We start from the raw sequence: 19,055 nt of genomic DNA on the forward strand, positions 1-19,055 counted from the left end.
TGTATTTACATAAATAGAATATCATTTTGCCTTATAAAATAAAAGAAATTACAACATGGATGAACCTGGAGGACATTTCGCTGAGTAAAATAAGGCACGAACAGAGGACAAATATGACTTATTCCACTCATATGAGGAATCTAAAGTCAGACTCATAGAAGCATGGAGTAGAATAGTTATTGCCAGGACCAGTGGTAGGGGGAGCAACAGGTGTTGGTCAAAGAGCACAGAGTTTCAGATATGCAGGATGAGTAAGACCTAGAGATCTAACATAGAGCATAATGCCTATCATTAAGAAATACTGTATTATATACTTAAAATTTTTCTAACAGGCTACATCTTAGGTGTTCTTATCACAATATCTCAGTAAAGTGATATGTAAAAAGTAGACAATAGAAGTATAAGAAAAAGGAGCAAAAGAAAATTACATTAATTATGCATGCTTATTGAGTTTGTAAAAATGGGAACATTCCTAAATACAAAACAAATACAAAATCAAAACAATTTTTTAAAAAGCAAAGTTGCTACGTGGCAAAAAATACAAACTAAGCAGGGATTGTTATATAGTGTATGACAAGACAGAATTATGCCACAGATTATTAAAGAACAAAGAGAGTAATTCTACAATGCTGTGGGCTACCTTTCATAATAAAAATTATGTCTGTGTACCAAATAAAATGATAGGAATCTTCATAAAGCAGAAATTGTAGGAGGATAAGGAGAAATAGACAAAAGCAAACTAGTAGTTAATTTGCATGTAACATTTTCAGTCTAAGACTGGTCAAAGACAAAAATGAAGAAATAAATGAGCAAAGTAACAATCAATAAGGAGTTCTCATGTGGTGGTGATACATACATACACACATACACACTGAGTGTATATATATATTTACACATACACAGTATCAAAGTATATATATGTGTGTGTGTGTATATATATACAATATACACTGATAATAGAGACACACTTTTAGTACTTCAGATTGATACTGTTCTATGAAGATAGAGATCATCTATTTATTTTTTTGTATATATTTTTGTATATATTTTTTGTATATATGTGTGTGTATGTATATATGTGTGTGTGTATGTATATACAATACACACTGATAATAGAGACACACTTCCTTTCAGTACTTCAGACTGATGTTCTATGAAGATAGAGATCATCTATTACTTTTATTTTTTTAACTTTATATCATTTGCTGATTGAGGAGTGCTAAAAGCAGCTGTTAATATAATTGTCTTCTTTAATTCTGTTACCTTTTTTTGCTTTGTATATTTAAGATATTCACACTCAGGATTGTTATAGGTCTTCCTGATGAATTGATGTTTTTATCCTTATGAAATGTCCCTCCTTTAATACTGTTTTTAAAGTTATTACATCTGATAATTATAGCCATTCTAGTGTTTTCATTTTTTTTCTGTTTATGTACTTTCAAACTATCTTTATTTTTACAGTGGACTTCTTACAAAAAGTGTATGTTTGATTCTTGCTATTTTACGCCTTGTGACAGTCTTTGTCTTTTAATTGGAATGTTCAGTTCATTAACATTTAATGTAATTATGAATGTAGTTGGAATTTAGTCTACCATTTTATTTGTTTTCTGTTTGTACATTCCAATTTTCATTTATTCACTCCTCCTTTCCTTTCTTCTTTGGATTATTTGAATATTTTTCAGACTTTTTAATTTATCTAGTTGCTTTTTTAGTCATACCTACTTGCTTTTCTAGTCATACCTACTTGCACTGTTTTTTTGATGGTTGCTGTAGGAGTTATATTATATATTTTTAGTGTTCTACAGTCCACTTAGAATTAAAATGTAGAAATCTTCACATAGTCCACTTCATGTGAAATGTAGAAATCTTGCAATGAGCTGAATCAATTCATTTACCCACCTTACCTCATCCTGTATGTCATAGTTGCCGTATACATTACCTACGTGTTATAACCCTCACAAAATATTATAATTCCCACTTTTAACCGACAATTATATGTTAAATAAAGGTCATGGAGTTCTTTATATTTGCCCAGGTATTTACCATTTCTCTTACTTTTCATTCTTTCTTGAAGATCTGCATTTCCATCTGGTGTTTAAAGAGCTTCTTTTCTTTTTTTTTTTTATGGTTTAGTTCTACTTGTGATAAATTTTCTTAGTTTAGTGAAAGACTCTTGGCTGCATATAAAATTTTGTGTGTGTTTCATCTTCCTCTCAGTACTTCAAACATGTTATTCCAGTGCCTTCTTGAGATTATTCTACTGTTGTTTTTCTAAATTATTAGGTTGGATATTTAGTTCATCAATTTTTAAACTTCTTTTCAATATAAGCACTTAAGGCTATAAATTTCCCTTCAAATGCCTCATTTGCTCAAGTGTTTTTGTATATATTTAAGTATTTCTAAATTTCTATTATTATTTCTTCTTTGACTAATGCCTTTGTCATTCCTAAGTACATGTGAATATGTTGCTTATCTTTTTTGTCAAACTTTATTACATTGTGGATGGATTAATTATAATCTTTAGAATGTATTGAAGCATGCTTTTTTACTTCATAATATAATTTATAGTCCCCAGTGCTTATTTACTTCATAATATAATTTTGTGCTTGAGAAAAATTTGTATTCTCTGATTTAAGATTTAAGGTTCTCTGATTTAAGTTCTATGTGTTCAATAAACATAGCTTTGTAATTATGTTGTTTAAGGCCTCTATTTCTTTCCTAATTTTTTCACTGCTTAGACTAGCAAAAGTTCAGAGATAACTCCTGAAGTCTCACACAGTGATGGTAGGCTGATCATTTGTTTTAATTCCATTGTTTTGTTTTATATGTTTTTGAACCTATTAAGTAATCCAAGTTTAGAATTTTTGTATATACAGAAGATTGAAACTAGGCCCCTTCCTTTCACCATATGCAAAAATGAACTCAAGATGGATAAGAGACTTAAATGTAAAACCTAAAACTATAAAAAACTTGGAAGAAAACCCAGGAAATATTGTTCTGGACATAGGCCCTGGCAAAGACATCATGACAAAGACTTCCCAAGCAATTGTAACAAAAACAAAAATCGACAAATTGGAGGAGTCTCTGCTCAGAGACGTGATGCTTATTCTTGCTCTGTAATTTGAAGATAGTTTCTCACTGTTTTCTACCTCCTGTTCTTGCCAATAAGAAGTTTAGGGTCAGGCTATTTGTAGTTCTTTTGTAGATGATATATCTTCTTTCTGGCAGCATTTTCTTTTTTAAAATTTTATGTATAAGTTATTTTTGTTTCTTGCACTTTTAGGTTCAAGGGTACATCAGCCAGTTTGTTACAAAGGTAAATTGGATGTCATTCATTCTTTTAGGATAGGGGCCAGTGACTCCATCAGTGTTGCTGCAAATGACATGATCTCTTTCTTTGGTATGACTAGATGGTATTTCATGGTATATATATACCATATTTTCTTTATCCTGTCAACCATTGATGGGCATCTAGGTTGATTCTATGTCTTTTCTATTGTGAATAGTGCTGTAATGAACATACACATCACATCTTTATGGTAGAACAATTTATATTCTTTTGGGTATATACACAGTAATGGGATTGCTGGGTTGAATAACAGTTCTAAGTTCTTTGAAAAATCTCCAAACTGCTTTCCATAGTGGCAGAACTAATTTACATTGCCACCAGCAGTGTATATGTGTTTCTTTTTCTCTGCACCCTTGCCAGCATCTGCTGTTTTTTGACTTTTTAATAAAATAGCCATTCTGAGTGGAATGAGATGGTATTTCATTGTGGTTTTGATTCACACTTCTCTAATGATCAGTGATTTTCCTATATGCTTGTTGGCTGAGTGTTTGTCTTACTTTGAGAAGTATCTGTTCATATCCTTTGCCCATTTTTTAATGGGGTTGTAAGTTTTTTGCCTGTTAGTTTGTTTAACTTCTTTATAGTTTCTGGATATTAGAACTTTGTCAAATGCATAGTTGGTGAATATTTCTCCCATTCTGTAGGTTATCTATTTACTTTCTTGATAGTTTCTTTTGCTATGCAGAAGCTTTTTGTTGTTGTTGTTGTTGTTTTTCTTTTTGAGACAGAGTCTCACTCTGTCACCCAGGCTAGAGTGTAGTGGTGTGATCTTGGCTCACTGCAGCCTCCACCTCCCGGGTTCAAGCAATTCTCTGCCATGGCCTGCCAAATAGCTGGGATTACAGGAGGCTCGTGACCATGCCTGGCTAGTATTTGTATGTTTAGTAGAGACCAGGGCATCACCATATTGGCCAGGCTGGTCTTGAACTCCTGACCTCATGATCCACCCTCCTTGGCCTCCCAAAGTGCTGGGTTTACTGGCCTGAGCTACCACGCATGGCCGCAGAAGCTCTTTAGTTTAATTAGGTTTTCCCATTCATCAATTTTTTGTTTTTTCTTGCAATTGCTTGTTGAGTCTTTGTCATGACATCTTTGCCAGGGCTATGTCTGTAATTATATTTCCTAGGTTTTCTTCTAAGGTTTTACATTTAAGTCTGTAATTCATCTTGAATTGATTGTTTATATATAGAAAGGAAGGTGCTTAGTTCAGTCATCTGTATATGACTATCCAGTTATTCTAGCATCATTTATTAAATAAGAAATCATTTTTCCCATTGCTGCTATTGTCTACCTTGCCAAAGAACAGAAGGTCGGTTGCAGGTGTTTGGCTTTTTTACTAAGTTCTTTAATCTGTTCTATTGGTTTATGTGTCTGTTTTTGTACCATTACCATGCTGTTTTGTTTACTGTAGCTTTGTAGGAATCAGAAGTATATATTCTGATGCCTCCAACTTTGTTCTTTTTGCTCAGAATTGCTTTGGGTATTCAGGCTTTTTTTTGGTTCCATATAAATTTTCTTTCTTTTTATTTCTTTTCTTTTTTGTGAGACCAGGTTTCACTCTTCTTGCCCAGGCTGGAGTGCAGTGGCACGATCTCAGCTTACTCAAACCTCTGCTTCCCAGGTTCAAGTGATTTTCCTACCACAGCTTCCTGAGTAGCTGGGATTACAGGCACCCGCCACCCCTCCCAGCTAATTTTTCTTTTTTTTTTTTTTTTTTTTAAGTAGAGATGGGGTTTCACCATGTTCACCAGGCTGATCTTAAACTCCTGACCTCAGGTGCTCCACCCACCTCAGCCTCCCAAAGTGCTGGGATTACAGGTGTGAACTACCTTACCTGGCCTAATTTTCATTTTTTGTTCAGTTCTGCATTTCCATTACAAATGTGAATATTTTAAATATTGTTTTTATTTATCCTGCCTGATATACATTGTTTCTTTTGTGCTGATTGTCTCATATCATTTATCATGTCTGGAAATTCTTATCCATTAACTTAATTCCCTGTGTAGTCATATTAGACTTTTTCATATTCTCTAATTTGCTTAACCTCTTTATATTTTTAATCTCTATTTTCGCTGTGTAACATTCCAAGTAGTTCCTGACTTATACATAATTTATGCACTTTAACTTCACCAGTTCTTTCTTCAAATGTGTCAAATTGACTGAGCACAGTGGGGCTCACACCTATTGTCCCAGAGCTTTGGGAGGCCGAGGCAGGAAGATCACTGGAACCCATGGATTTGAATCCAGCTTGGGCAACATAATGAGACCTCACTTTTACAGAAAAAAAAAAAAAGAAAAAAAAAAAAAGTATTACCCCAACACGTGGTGCATGCTTGTATACAGTCACAACTATTTAGGAGATTCAAGGTCTCCTAAGAGACTTGAGGTACTTAAAAGGTTGAGGCCATAGAGAGCTATAATCGAGCCACTGCATTCCAGCCTGGGTAACAGAGCAAAACCCAGTTAAAAAAAAAAAAAGTTGTCTAATTCTTGAACTTCAGTTATTAATTCTTTTATTTCTAAAAGTTCTATTTTATTCTTTAAAATATTAACCTAATTCTTTATTGTATGATATTACATGCTTATTTTCATGACTCCCTCATTTCTTTCTTTAAATATTTATATTGAATTATTTTATATGCCTACTTTAACAGTTCAATTATCTGAAATCCTTGGAGATCTAAATTAGTTATTTTTCTAATTTTTAGTTATAGTGCCTCATTTTCTTATGTTTTTGATGATCATTGATTGTGAACTCATACTTGTTTGATTTTAATTTATGTTAATCATTGAGGGCCTCTATTAGAAGGGCTTTAATCCAGACATGAATTTATTTGTTTGTTTCTGTGAAAGTTAGGGGCACTACTAACTTGGGTCTCTTTTAGCCCTTGGCTTAATCAGAATTCTTGGGTTTAGCTCTTGTACTTGGCTTAATCAGCAGTCTGAGCTTATCACCTTTAACTTGAGTTTTGTTCAGACTCATCTCCTAAGGGGATGGCCCTGTAAGTAGTTCTCCCCTGTTTCCCCCCTTGTTGTTGTCTGCCGAGGAGTCCTCACTGTGATTCTATCAAGGGATTTTGCTTAATTGGTTATTTTTTTATTGAGAAGATGGCCCCCTTGGTAGTTACTTACTTTTCTTTCATAGTCCTATGAAAGAAAAGTTATTAACTAGGTTCTGTATTTTATAAACAATCTAGTTGGGGTTCTCCTTTTGCTATTTCTGTTTCACCATGCTGCCAGTTTTTTTATTTTACTATGTATCATTACCATCTACTGTCTACTGTCTATCATTACCTCTCACCTAGAAAGAAGAGCACATCCTAACTTATCCCCCTTAATTTCACTCTCTCCAATTTCAGTTTCCCGTATATGATTGCCAAATTGATGTTTCAGTGAACGTGTTAGACATGTTAGCTTTGAGATGCCTTGAAATAATAATTTGGAGCTCAGGGAAGATATGGATCCCAGAGATGTGTAGTTTTGTAAGCCACTAATAATTGATTAACAATGCCCTGGGAGTGATAAGGTTATTGAGGAGATTGGAGAGAGTGGGTAAAATAAAAGAAGATCTTAGAATACTGATTTCATGGGGAGGCAGAGAAAAATGAACCAGCAAAGGAGACTGAGAAGAACACAATCTAAGGAAGGGAAAACAAAAAATTAAGGAAAGTAGGGCAAGCCAAGGTAGAAGAAGGTTTCAAGGAAGGGCTGTTTATAGAATTAGATATGACCAAAAGGACACACAAGATGAGAATTTACCTTTAAGTTTGATCCTAAGAAGATGGATGACAATGGCTCATACCTGTAATCTCAGTGCTTTTGAGATGCTGTGGTTGGTAGTTTGCTTGAGCCTAGGAGTTTGAGACCAGCCTGAGCAACGTGGCAAAGACCCCATCTCTGTGAAAAATACAAAAAATTAGCTGGGCATTTTGGCGCACACCTGCAGTCCCCGTTACTTGGGAGACTGAGGTAGGAGGATCACCTAAACCCAGGAGGTCAAGGCTGCAGTGAGCCGTGATTGCACCACTGCACTTCGGCCTGGGTGACAGAGTGAGGCCCTGTATAAAAAAGAAATGAAAAAGAAAATGGATAATTAGTGTTGCCAGAATAGTTACAATGGAATGGGGACAAATGCAACTCTGCAGTAAGTGCATGGACCAATTGTATAATTTGCTAATCCTCTGACCTCTTCCTTAGTGTATCTGACCTCCACTGAATATATAATGACTCAATAAACTTTCTAGTACAAGACACTCTTCATTCACAAAAATATACACAATTGCCTTTTGATTTCTGTAGCTGAGAAGAACTACTAAGAAGAGGCAACATGTTTTCTAAGCCATGATAGTCAGTAGTGTCTACTTGGGGTTATGTTTATTCTTCAAAGTAAGGCCTCCACAGGCTCTGTACCTCAGCCCCTCCTAAATGTAACAACTTTTCACATATGGAAGATCCTAGTAAGCCAAATCCCTTCTGTTTGAAAATATTTTTCCAATCAGAAGGATAATGACAGTATCACACAAATATGTTAAGTAAACAGCTTTTTCCTTTTATATATTCTTGTTAACAACTAACATAACATTTTTTTTCTGCCTTATAGGTACCAGAGATTTGAAAAGGCATTTCTCCTAGCTGTTGACATTGGTGCTCGTGACCTGTTTATGGTGAGTCATTTTCAGAGATGATTTTGTGCTTTCAGTTCTAAGGCTGAGTAAGTTGTCAGCTTTTGTGACCATTAAAAAGGATTAGTGTCATTTGCAGTCTTAGACACATGGTGGGAAAGCATTATTCCATCTTGATTTGCAGGTTTGCTTTCATGAAACTGGTCAATAGCCATCTAGTATCTTTTGATTTGTTGACATTTTCCTTGCTGAGTCCAATGGATCTTTTATGTTTTCTAAGAATTTATAATTCTTGAACTTTTCTCTTCGTGTACCTTGATACAAGGGGATGACACCTATCTATCTAATAAGCTTAAATGTCTTTCTAATCCAGTCTCTGAAGTAAAGCTGTAGAATCCAGGACATAGGGGGAAACATGTCCCACAAATCTTGAATGTGCGTAGTTTGTCTCTTAGATTTCAGTGTAGCGTAACAAAGTATGAATGTTCTCACATGTATTTTTAAAGTAACCATAGTACAAAGTGTATCTAAGAGGTCAAAATCAAGTACATTCTGGCCCTCCCATTTATTAGCTACAGAACAGTAAAACTGACCAGTTTCTTATGAATCCTTGTACTCTGTATCAGGTTTCTGTTTTAAAAGGTCTTGCACCACAGAGCCACCTTGAAATCAAATGAACAAATTAAGAGTCCTTTCCTAGTTTTCCATCATATTCTGTTAGACAGCAACTTCATTGTTTTCACAGAAACAATAGAGCAAAAGCTCCCTGAAAGAAGAAATACTTCCAGAAGGCGCTTTTACCTGAATCTTTTGCACAACGAAGACACTGTATAGTTTAAATTAAGCTGGGATGGTTTAGATATTGTAAGACAGCAATTTCATTGTTGTCACAGAAACAATAGAGCAAAAGCTTCTTGAAAGCAAGAAATACAGAAGGTGCTTTTCTTGAATCTTGTGCACAATGAAGACATTTTCTAGTTTAAGCTTTGATGTTTTAGATATTATGCATTCATCACATTAGATCAGTCATCTTCGGATTAAGTTTGATATTTAAATTCTAAATGTACGTGATTCAATTAATTATACTTTTATGGATCATGAAAAAGTCTAATTACTTTCAAAAGTGTGAACATTCTATTGCTCATCATCTGCATTTTGTGATATCTAGTTGAGCAGGCATATTATACTGAGGGAAGATTTTATTATTTTCATCAAAATCTATACATGCAGAGATCACAGTGTCAGAAAATTAATTGCACTTTTTAGATTTTCCAGCCCCATTGACTTTTTTTTTATCTTTACCTTTTCACCTTTGCCACTTACCCCAATAAAAGTAGATTTTCTCCACATTTCTTTATTTTTTATGTCGATAGTTTCAATCTTTTTCTAGCCAAGAGAAGATCTAAAGAGATGAATATTTAAATGTTTGGTGCCTGGTAAAATTTGTCTCTCAAGGTATTATGTTCTGTACTGTCTAATGTTGTAATTATTAATTTATAAACATTATAATGAAAGGCACCTTCTAAATTTTTCTCAAATCTTAACCTTTTTCAGCTTTTGGTCTCAGTTTAGCCAATAGTAGTGTAAAGTGTCCAATATAAAATCTCCTTCATCCAACAGCCTTTCTATTGACAAGGCTAACCCTAACCCATGAGGATTTTTACACATAAAAGTTGAAAATTTAAAATAAGGGAAGTATAAAAATGGTTTTACTATCCATTTTATTTGAAAAGCAAACAGTCACTATTTAGAATGCTGCATTGTTACTCTTCATACATAGCTTTATTTATAGCCCAAAGGTCTGCTTTACAGAAGCTCAAAATATTGAGAGCATTAAAGTCTCAAAGTTCTATTTAAGCTCATGTATCTACTGTATACATTTAAGGTTCCATGTAGAAATTGTCTAAAAGAATTTATTCTTTTAATAGATTGATTCTTACTATCTAGATTTCATCTAGCCAGAGTTCTATTGACTACAGATTGGAAAATATTACCTTTTTTAAAATTAAAAGCTTGTAAAATAAACAAGATTATCTCTACTTATACATGATTTTCTACCTCTGAGATGTCTTTTTCTAAAAGACTAAAAATAATGACATATGAATCACAATGGGATCACACAAACTGTATCAGTTAACCCGAAAATAGTCCATTTTGTATTAGCATATTATCAGTAGTAAAAAGTTTCAAGACATACAACATGACAAGAAAGTTGATAGGGCTACAAAGCAGAGAGACTAAACGGGCTTACATTCCATATAAAGGAGTTAGAATTTATCTCAAAGGCAATAGGATTTTCTAAATCATTTTAAACAGAAGAGTGATATTATCAATATATTTGCTAGAAAACTTTCCTGTAAAGGTCCAGGTAGCAAATACTTTGGGCAGGCCTTCCTGCCTTTCTCTTCCTCCCTCCCTCCCTCCCTCCCTCCCTCCCTCCCTCCCTCCCTCCCTTCTTTCCTTTGTTCCTTCCTTACTTCCCTTCCTTTCTTCCTTATTTCCTGCCCTTCCTTCTCTCCTTCCTTATTTCCTGCCTGCCCGCCCTCCGTCCCTTCCTCTTTCTTTTCTTTCTTGTCTCAGTTTTTCACCTAGGTTGGAATGCAGTAGTGTGATCACAGCTTACTATAACCTTGAATTCCTAGACTCAAGCAATCCTCCTATCTTAGCCTCCAAAGGAGCTAACATTACAGGCATGTGCCATGTCTGGCTAAGTGTTGCAAATATTTTAGACTTTTTACAAGCCATACGGGCTCTGTTGCATCTATTTAACTCTGCCGTTATAGAGCAAAAGCAGGCATAGTCAATACATACACAAATAAGTTTGGATGTATTCCAATAAAACTTCATATATAGACATTGAAATTTGAATATAATTTTCAAGTGTCATGTAAAACTGTTCCTGTGATTTCTTTTCCAAAAACCATTCTTAGTTTGGGTTGAACTTGGATGACAAGTCACAGTTTGCTCATTCCTTGTTTAGAGTATGATCACTTAGGCTGCACTGTAGAAAATAAACTGAAAAGAGACAAGGCTACTAGGTGCAAGTGTAAAGTAAACAAAGAGATGGGTTCTTTTGGGCCCATTTCCTCAGGTCCAGCACCCTCATAGTAATATTCTCATATTTAGGGCCTGTTGATTAAACTCCAAGCTCTCTCAGTTACTAGCTGCATAATTTTGTGTAATTTACCTAAGTATGTTTGCTTTCATTTTATTACCTGTGGTGATGATAATACATAAATCCCTAGTGTGTTTTAAGTATCAAATGAATTAATAATATATATTAAGTATCTAGCATATTGTAATGACTTAATAACTAGAGTTTCTGGTATATATTTTATATTATTCACTTTTCAAATATTTAGGTAGTACTTCATTTTATATTATTTATATATTTGTCAGATTAACAATGCTGGAATTTCGTAATTATTGATATTTGGGTGTGTACAACCAAATAGGCGCTTCCTGAGAGGTTGGAATTGAATTAAGGCAGCCTAGTTTCAGAGTCCGTACTCCTAATCACTGTGGTGTATTGCCTAGAACTAGATTCATATGCATATATATTAATTTACTGTACAGTAAAAGTAGCATTTCAAATCAATGGGGCAAAGTTTCAATAACTTGTGTTGGTTCAACAGACTCACCATATGCCATGCAAAGAGTTAAGGTACCTAATATATAGAACCAATAAGAAGTAAGAAGTAAAACACCCCAATAAAAAGCTAGCAGGAGTTACAATCAGGCACATCACAAAATAAGAATAAGGCAAGTCACAAAATAAGATGACAAGTAAACACATAGAAAAATGTTCAGTCTCTTTTTCTGTGAGTGAAAGAATACTTTGGGCTAAGGTATCCAGAGACAGGCAGTCTTAAGCAGGTAGTAGCAGGGTACTTTGGTAAGCTTTTCTTGATAGCTTTATCAAAAATCATGTGACCATATATGGGAGGGTTTATTTGCGGACTTTCTTTTTTATTCCAGTGTTCTATATGTCTGTCTTTGTGCCACACCACATTGTTTTGTTTACAGTAGTTTTATATTAAGTTTTGAAATCAGAAAGTATGGGTCCTCCAACTTCATTCTTCTTTTTCAAGATTATTTTGGATATCTGGAGTCCCTTGGGACCCATGTATATTTAAGGATGGTTTTCTATTTCTGCATAAAAGACATACGAATTTTGATACAATTGCATTGAGTCTGTAGGTCACTTTGGGTAAAATTAACAGCCTAACAATATTAAATCCTCCAATCCAACTTCCTACTTTTACTGTACAGAAATGCTACTTTTACTGTACAGTAAATTAATATATATGCATATGAATCTAGTTCTAGGCAATATACCACGGTGATTAGGAGTATGGACTCTGAAACTACGTTAAATAGATGTGGTAAAAGTGGGCATGTTTGTCTTGTTGCTGATCTTAGAGGAAAAGCTTTTGAATATTTCACAGTTGAGTTTGATGAATGGTGGGTTTTTTTGAATATAGATTTTATTGTTGAGTTAGTTTTCTTCTAACCTAGATTGTTGAGGGTTTTATTGTGAAAGGATGTTGAATTTTGTCAAATGCTTTTTCTACCTCAATTGAGATGATTATGTGGGTTTTTCTACCTTCATTCTATTCAAGTTATATCACATTAATTAATTTTCATATGTTGAACCATTTATGCATTCCCAGAATAAATCTTACTTGGTCATGGTATATAATCTTACTAATATGCTGCTGAGTTCAGTTTGCTAGTATTTTGTTGAGGATTTGTGCATTACTATTGATGAGGGAAATTGGTCTTTGGTTTTATTTTTTTTTTTTTATTGTTATTGTCCAACTTTGGTAGGGTAATACCGGCCTTATAGAATGAGTTAGGAATTGGTATTATTTTCTCTTTAAGTGTTTGGTATAATTCACCAGTAAAGCTATCAGGGGTAGAGCTTTTCTTTGGCAGGAAATTTTTTATTACTGATTCAATCTCATTATTTCTCTGTCTATTTGGATTGTCTATTACTTTCCGATTTATTTTTAGTAGGCTTTGTGTTTCTAGCAATTTGTTTATTTCACCTAGTTAGCCAATTTGTTGCCATAAAATTGTTCATAGTACTATATTATCCTTTTTATTTCTATAGAATTAGTAATAATGTTCCTACTTTCATTTCTGAGTTTAGTAATTTCAGATTTCTCTGGTTTTGGGGGTTTTTTTAGGTAACTAGCTAAAGGTTTGTCAATTTTGTTGATTCTTTTCAAATAACAATTTTTGGGGTTTTTTTCCCACTGTTTTTCTACCCTCTATTTTGTTGATCTTTGCTCTAATATTTATTATTTCCTTTTCTTCCTCTGGGTGTGGTTTTTTTTTCTTTTTCTAGTTTCTTAAATTGTAATCTTAGGTTGTTGGTTTGAGATCTTGCTTTTTACTGTAATCCTTTATAAGTATAAATATCTCCTTTACCATTATTTTCACTGTGTCAACTAAGTTTTAATATGTTGTGTTTTCATTTTTGTCTCTAAGCATTTTCTAATTTCCCTTGTAATTTTTATTTTAATCCTTTAGTTGTCTGAGTGTGCTATTTATATAATTTCTAGAAATCTATGGGTTTTTTTGTTTTACTTCTATTATTAATTTATAACTTCATCCCATTGTGATGGGAAAAGATACTTTGATAGCTATCTTTTTAAATCTGTTGAAACTTAATTTATCCTAGAAAATGTCTTATATACCCATGAGAAGAATGTGTATTTTCAGGGTAGGGTATTTTGTATTTGTCTGTACAACAAGTTGATTTATTGTGTTGTTTAAGTCTTCTGTTTCCTTCTGTCTGGTTTTCTAGCAATTATTAAGAGTAGGGTATTGAAGCCTCCAACTCTTCCTGTAGACTGTTTCTCATTTCAATTCTATTTGGTTTTTTTTAAGAGACAGGTTGTCACTATGTTGCTAGACTGGACTTGAACTTCTGGGTTTATGCAATACTGCCACATCAACCTCCCAAGTAGCTGGGATTACAGGCATGCGTCACTGTACCCAGCTTCTGTCAATTTTTGTAAAATATTTGATGATTTGGTGTCAGGTATATAAATGTTAATTACTGTTATTTTTCTTGCTGTATTGAAATTTGCATTAGTATATGCTATCTTTTAATTTTTTAAGTTTTACATTCAGAAGTACCGTTGCAGGTTTGTTACGTGGATACACTGAGTAATGGTAGGGTTTGGGCTTGGGGTGTACCCATCATCCAAATAGTAAAGATTTGGATGATGGGTATCATCCAACTGTTTGGATAGGTATACATCGAAACATTGTATACAGTAGGTAAATTTTTAATTCTTAAAACTCTACCAACTTTGGAGACCCCAGTGTCTGTTATTTCCCTTGTTATGTCCATGTATACCCAATGGTTAGCTCACATTTATAAGAGCAAACATGCGGTGGTTGATTTCCTGAGTTACTTCACTTAGGATAATGTTCTCAAACTCCATCCATATTGCTGCAAAGGACATGATGTCACTCTTTTTTATGGGCATGATGTATGTGTACCACATTTTAAAAATTATACTTTAAGTTCTGGGATACACGTGCAGAATACGCAGGTTTGTTACATAGGTATACACATGCCATGAAGGTTTGCTGCAACAATCAACCTGTCATCTGCATTAGGTATTTCTCCTAATGCTATACCACCCCTAGTTCCCCACCCCGAAAAAGCTCTTCATGCGTGATGTTCCCATCCCTGTGTCCATGTGTTCTCATTGTTCGTCTCCCACTTTTGAGAGAACATGCAGTATTTCATTTTTCTGTTCCTGTGTTAGTTTGCTGAGAATGATGGTTTCCAGCTTCATCCATGTCCCTGCAAAGGACATGAACTCATCCTTTTTTATGGCTGCATAGTATTCCATGGTGTATATGTGTCACATTTTCTTTATCTAGTCTAACATTGATGGGCATTTGGGTTGGTTCCAAGTCTTTGAATTGTGAACAGTGCTGCAATAAACATACATGTGCATGTCTCTTTATAAAAGAACAATTTATAATCCTTTGGGTATATACCTAGTAATGACATTGCTGGGTCAAAAGGTATTTCTAGATTTAGATCCTTGAGGAATTGCCACACTGTCTTCCACAGTGGTTGAACTAATTTACACTACCATCAACAATGTAAAAGCATTCCTGTCTCAAAATCCTCTCCAGTAGCTGTTGTTTCCTGACTTTGTAATGATCACCATTCTGGCTGTGGTTTTGATTTGCATTTCTCTAATGAACAGCGATGATGAATTTTTTTCCATGTTTCTTGGCCACATAAATGTGTTCTTTTGAGAAGTATCTCTTCATTTACTTTGCACACTTTTTGATGGGTTTGGCTTTTTTTCCTTGTGAATTTAAGTTCTTTGTAGATTCTGGATATTAGCCGTTTGCCAGATGGATAGCTTGCAAAAATTTTCTCCCATTTTGTAGGTTGCCTGTTCACTCTGATAGTTTCTTTTGCTGTCCAGAAGCTCTGTAGTTTAAGTAGGTCCCATTTGTCAATTTTGGCTTTTGTTGCCATTGCTTTTGATGTTTTAGTCATGAAGTCTTTGCCCATGCCTATGTCCTAAATTGTAGTGCCTAGGTTTTCTTTTAGGATTTTTATGGTTTTAGGCCTTACATTTAAGTCCTTAATCCACCTTATGTTAATTTTTGTATAAGGTATAAGAAAGGGGTCCAGTTTAAGTTTTCTGCACATGGCTAGCCAATTTTCCCAACACCATTTCTTAAATAGGGAGTCCTTTCCCCATTGCTTCTTTTTGTTAGGATTGTAAGAGATCAGATGGTTGTAGATGTGTGGTGTTATTTCTGAGGGCTCTGTTCTGTTCCTTTGGTCTATATCTCTGTTTTGGTACCAGTACCATGCTGTTCTGGTTACTGTAGCCTTGTAGTATAGTTTGAAGTCAGTCAGTGTGATGCTTCCAGCTTTGTTCTTTTTGTTTAGGATTGTCTGGCTAAGTGGGCTCTTTAGTGGTTCCAGATGAAATTTTAAGTAGTTTTTTCTAATTGTGTGAAGAAAGTCAATGGTAGCTTGATGGGGATAGCATTGAATCTATAAATTACGTTGGACATTATGGCCATTTTCATGATATTGATTCTTCATATCCATGACTATGGAATGTTTTTCCATTTGTTTGTGTCTTCTCTTATTTCCTTGAGCAATGGTTTGTAGTTCTCCTTGAAGAGGTCCTTAACCTACCTTGTAAGTTGTATTCCTAGGTATTTATTCCCTTTGTAGCAATTGGTGAATGGGATTTCACTTATGGTTTGCTCTCTGTCTATTATTGGTGTATAGGAATGCTTGTGATTTTGCACATCAATTTTATATCCTGAGACTTTGCTGAAGTTGCTTATCAACTTAAGGAGATTTTGGGCTGAGACAATGAGAATTTCTAAATATACAATCATGTCATCTGCAAACAGAGACAATTTGATGTCCTTTATTACTATTTGAATACCCTTTCTTTCTTCCTCTTGCCCTGGCCAGAGCTTCCAATACTATTCTGAATAGGAGTGGTTAGAGAGGGCATCCTTGTCTTGTGCCACTTTTCAAAGGGAATGCTTCCAGCTTTTGCCCATTCAGTATGATATTGGCTGTGAGTTTGTCATACAGAGCTGTTATTATTTTGAGATATGTTCCAGAAATACCTAGTTTATTGAGCATTTTCAGAATGAAGGGATATTGAATTTTACCAAAGGCGTTTTCTGTATCTATTGAGATAATCATGTGGTTTTTGTCACTGGTTCTGTTTATGTGATAAATTATGTTTATTGATTTGTATATGTTGAACCAGCCTTGTATCCCAGAGATGAAGCTGACTTGATCGTGAGGGCTATTTTTTTTTTTTTTTTTTTAGATGGTCTTGCTGTCTACAGGCTGGAGTGCAGTGACACGATCTCAGCTCACTGAAATCTCCACCTCCCAGGTTCAAGTGATTCCTCTGCCTCAGCCTCTCCAGTAGCTGGGACTACAGGCACACGCCACCAGGCTCAGCTAATTTTTTTATTTTTAGTATACATGGGGTTTCACCATGTTGGCCAGGATGGTCTCGATCTCCTGACCTCATGAGCCACTGTGCCTGGCTGGCTAAGCCTTTTGATGTGCTGCTGGATTTGCTTTGCCAGTATTTTATTGAGGATTTTCATATTGATGTTCATCAGGCATATTGGCCTGAAATTTTCTTTGTCTGTTGTGTGTCTTCCAGGCTTTGGTATCAAAATGATGCTGGCCTGATAAAATGAGTTAGGGAGGAGTCCCTCTTTTTCTATTGTTTGGAATAATTTCAGAAGGAATGGTACCAGCTCTTCTTTCTACCTTTCGTAGAATTCAGCTGTGAATTTGTCTGTTCCTGGGCTTTTTTTTTTTTTTTTTTTTGGTTGGCAGGCTATTATTTACTGCCTCAATTTGAGAACTTGTTATTGGTCTATTCAGGGATTCAACTTCTGGGTTTAGTCTTAAGAGTGTGTATGTGACCAGGAATTTATCCATGTCTTGTAGATTTTCTAGTTTATTTGCATAGAGGTGTTTATACTATTCTCTGATGGTAGTTGGTATTTCCATGGGATCAGTGGTAATTATCCCCATTATCATTTTTATTCTTCTGGCTTTTCTTCTTTGTTAGTCTGGCTAATGGTCTATTTTGCTAATCTTTTCAAAAACCATCTCCTGGATTCACTGATTTTGAAGGGTTTTTTGTGCCTCTGTCTCCTTCAGTTCTGCTCTGATCTTAGTTATTTCTTGTCTTCTGCTAGCTTTTGAATTTGTTTGCTCTTGCTTCTCTAGTTCTTTTTATTGTGATGTTAGGGTGTCAATTTTAGATCTTTCCCATTTTCTTCTGTGAGCATTTAGTGCTATAAATTTCCCTCTAAACACTGCATTAGCTGTGTCCCAGAAATACTAGTGTTTTTGTGTTTTTGTTCTCATTGGTTTCAAAGAACTTACTTATTTCTACCTGAATTTTGTTATTTACCCAGTAGTCATTCAGGAACAGGTTGTTCAGTTTCCATGTAGTTGTATGGTTTTGAATGAGTTTCTTAATCCTGAGTTCTAATTTGATTGCACTGTGACTGTTATGATTTCTGTTCTTCTGCATTTGCTGAGGAGTGTTTTACTTCCAATTATGTGGTTAGTATCAGAATAAGTGTGATGTGGTGCTGAGAAGAATGTATTGTCTGTTTATTTGGGGTGGAGAGTTCTGCAGATGTCTATTAGGTCTGCCTGGTCCATAGGTGAGTTAAGGTCCTGGATATCCTTGTTAATTTTTTGTCTCATTGATCTGTCTGATATTGACAGTAGGGTGTTAAAGTCTTTCACTATTATTGTGTGGGAGTCTAAGTCTCTTTGTAGGTTTCTAAGAACTTGCTTTATGAATCTGGGTGTTTTGTATTGGGCACATATATATTTAGGATATGTAGCTCTTCTTGCCTCATTGATCCATTTACCATTATGTAATACCCTTCTTTGTCTTTTTGATCTTTGTTGGTTTAAAGCCTGTTTTGGATCAAAGACTAGGATTGCAATCGCTGCTTTTTTTTGCTTTCCATTTGCTTTTTATATCTTCCTCCATTCCTTTATTTTGAGCCTCTGTGTGTCTTTGCAGATGAGATGCGTCTCCTGTAAACAGCACAGCAATGGACATTGACTCTTTATTGAATTTGCCAGTCTGTGTCTTAATTGGGGATTTTAGCTAGTTTACATTTAAGTTGAATATTGTCGTGTGTATATTTTGATCCTGTCATTAATATGCTAGCTGGTTATTTTGCTCATTAATTGATGCAGTTTATTCATAGTGTTGATGGTCTTTATAATTTGGTATGTTTTTGCAGAGGCTTGTACTGGTTTTTCCTTTTCATATTTACTGATTCTTTCAAGAAATGTTGTAAGGCAGGCCTGGTGACAAAATCTCTCAGCATTTGCTTCTCTGTAAAGGATTTTATTTCTCCTTCACTTATGAAGCTTAGTTTTGCTAGATAAGAAATTCTGGGTTGAAAATTACTTTCTTTAAAAATGTTCTATATTGGCCCCCACACCCTTCTGACTTGTAGGATTTCCACAGAGAGATCTACTGTTAATCTGATGG

The 19,055-nt window shown here is 34.7% G+C and overlaps 1 protein-coding gene across 8 annotated transcripts in view; it reads left to right on the forward strand.

Annotated features, from left to right (window-relative positions):
• WDPCP (WD repeat containing planar cell polarity effector) overlaps nt 1–19,055 on the forward strand; it is a 785,671-nt gene that overhangs the window by 559,835 nt on the left and 206,781 nt on the right. For all 8 annotated transcript variants that reach the window (XR_012517640.1, XM_074399199.1, XM_074399192.1 and 5 more), the window contains one exon: nt 7,950–8,013. Coding sequence is in view for 7 of the 8 variants with exons in the window: in XM_074399199.1 (XP_074255300.1) it covers nt 7,950–8,013 (64 nt within the window). In the remaining variant the exon portion in view is untranslated. The remainder of the gene's footprint in view (nt 1–7,949; nt 8,014–19,055) is intronic.

Source organism: Saimiri boliviensis, chromosome 1, assembly GCF_048565385.1.
Source record: "Saimiri boliviensis isolate mSaiBol1 chromosome 1, mSaiBol1.pri, whole genome shotgun sequence".
Lineage (NCBI taxonomy): Eukaryota > Metazoa > Chordata > Mammalia > Primates > Cebidae > Saimiri > Saimiri boliviensis.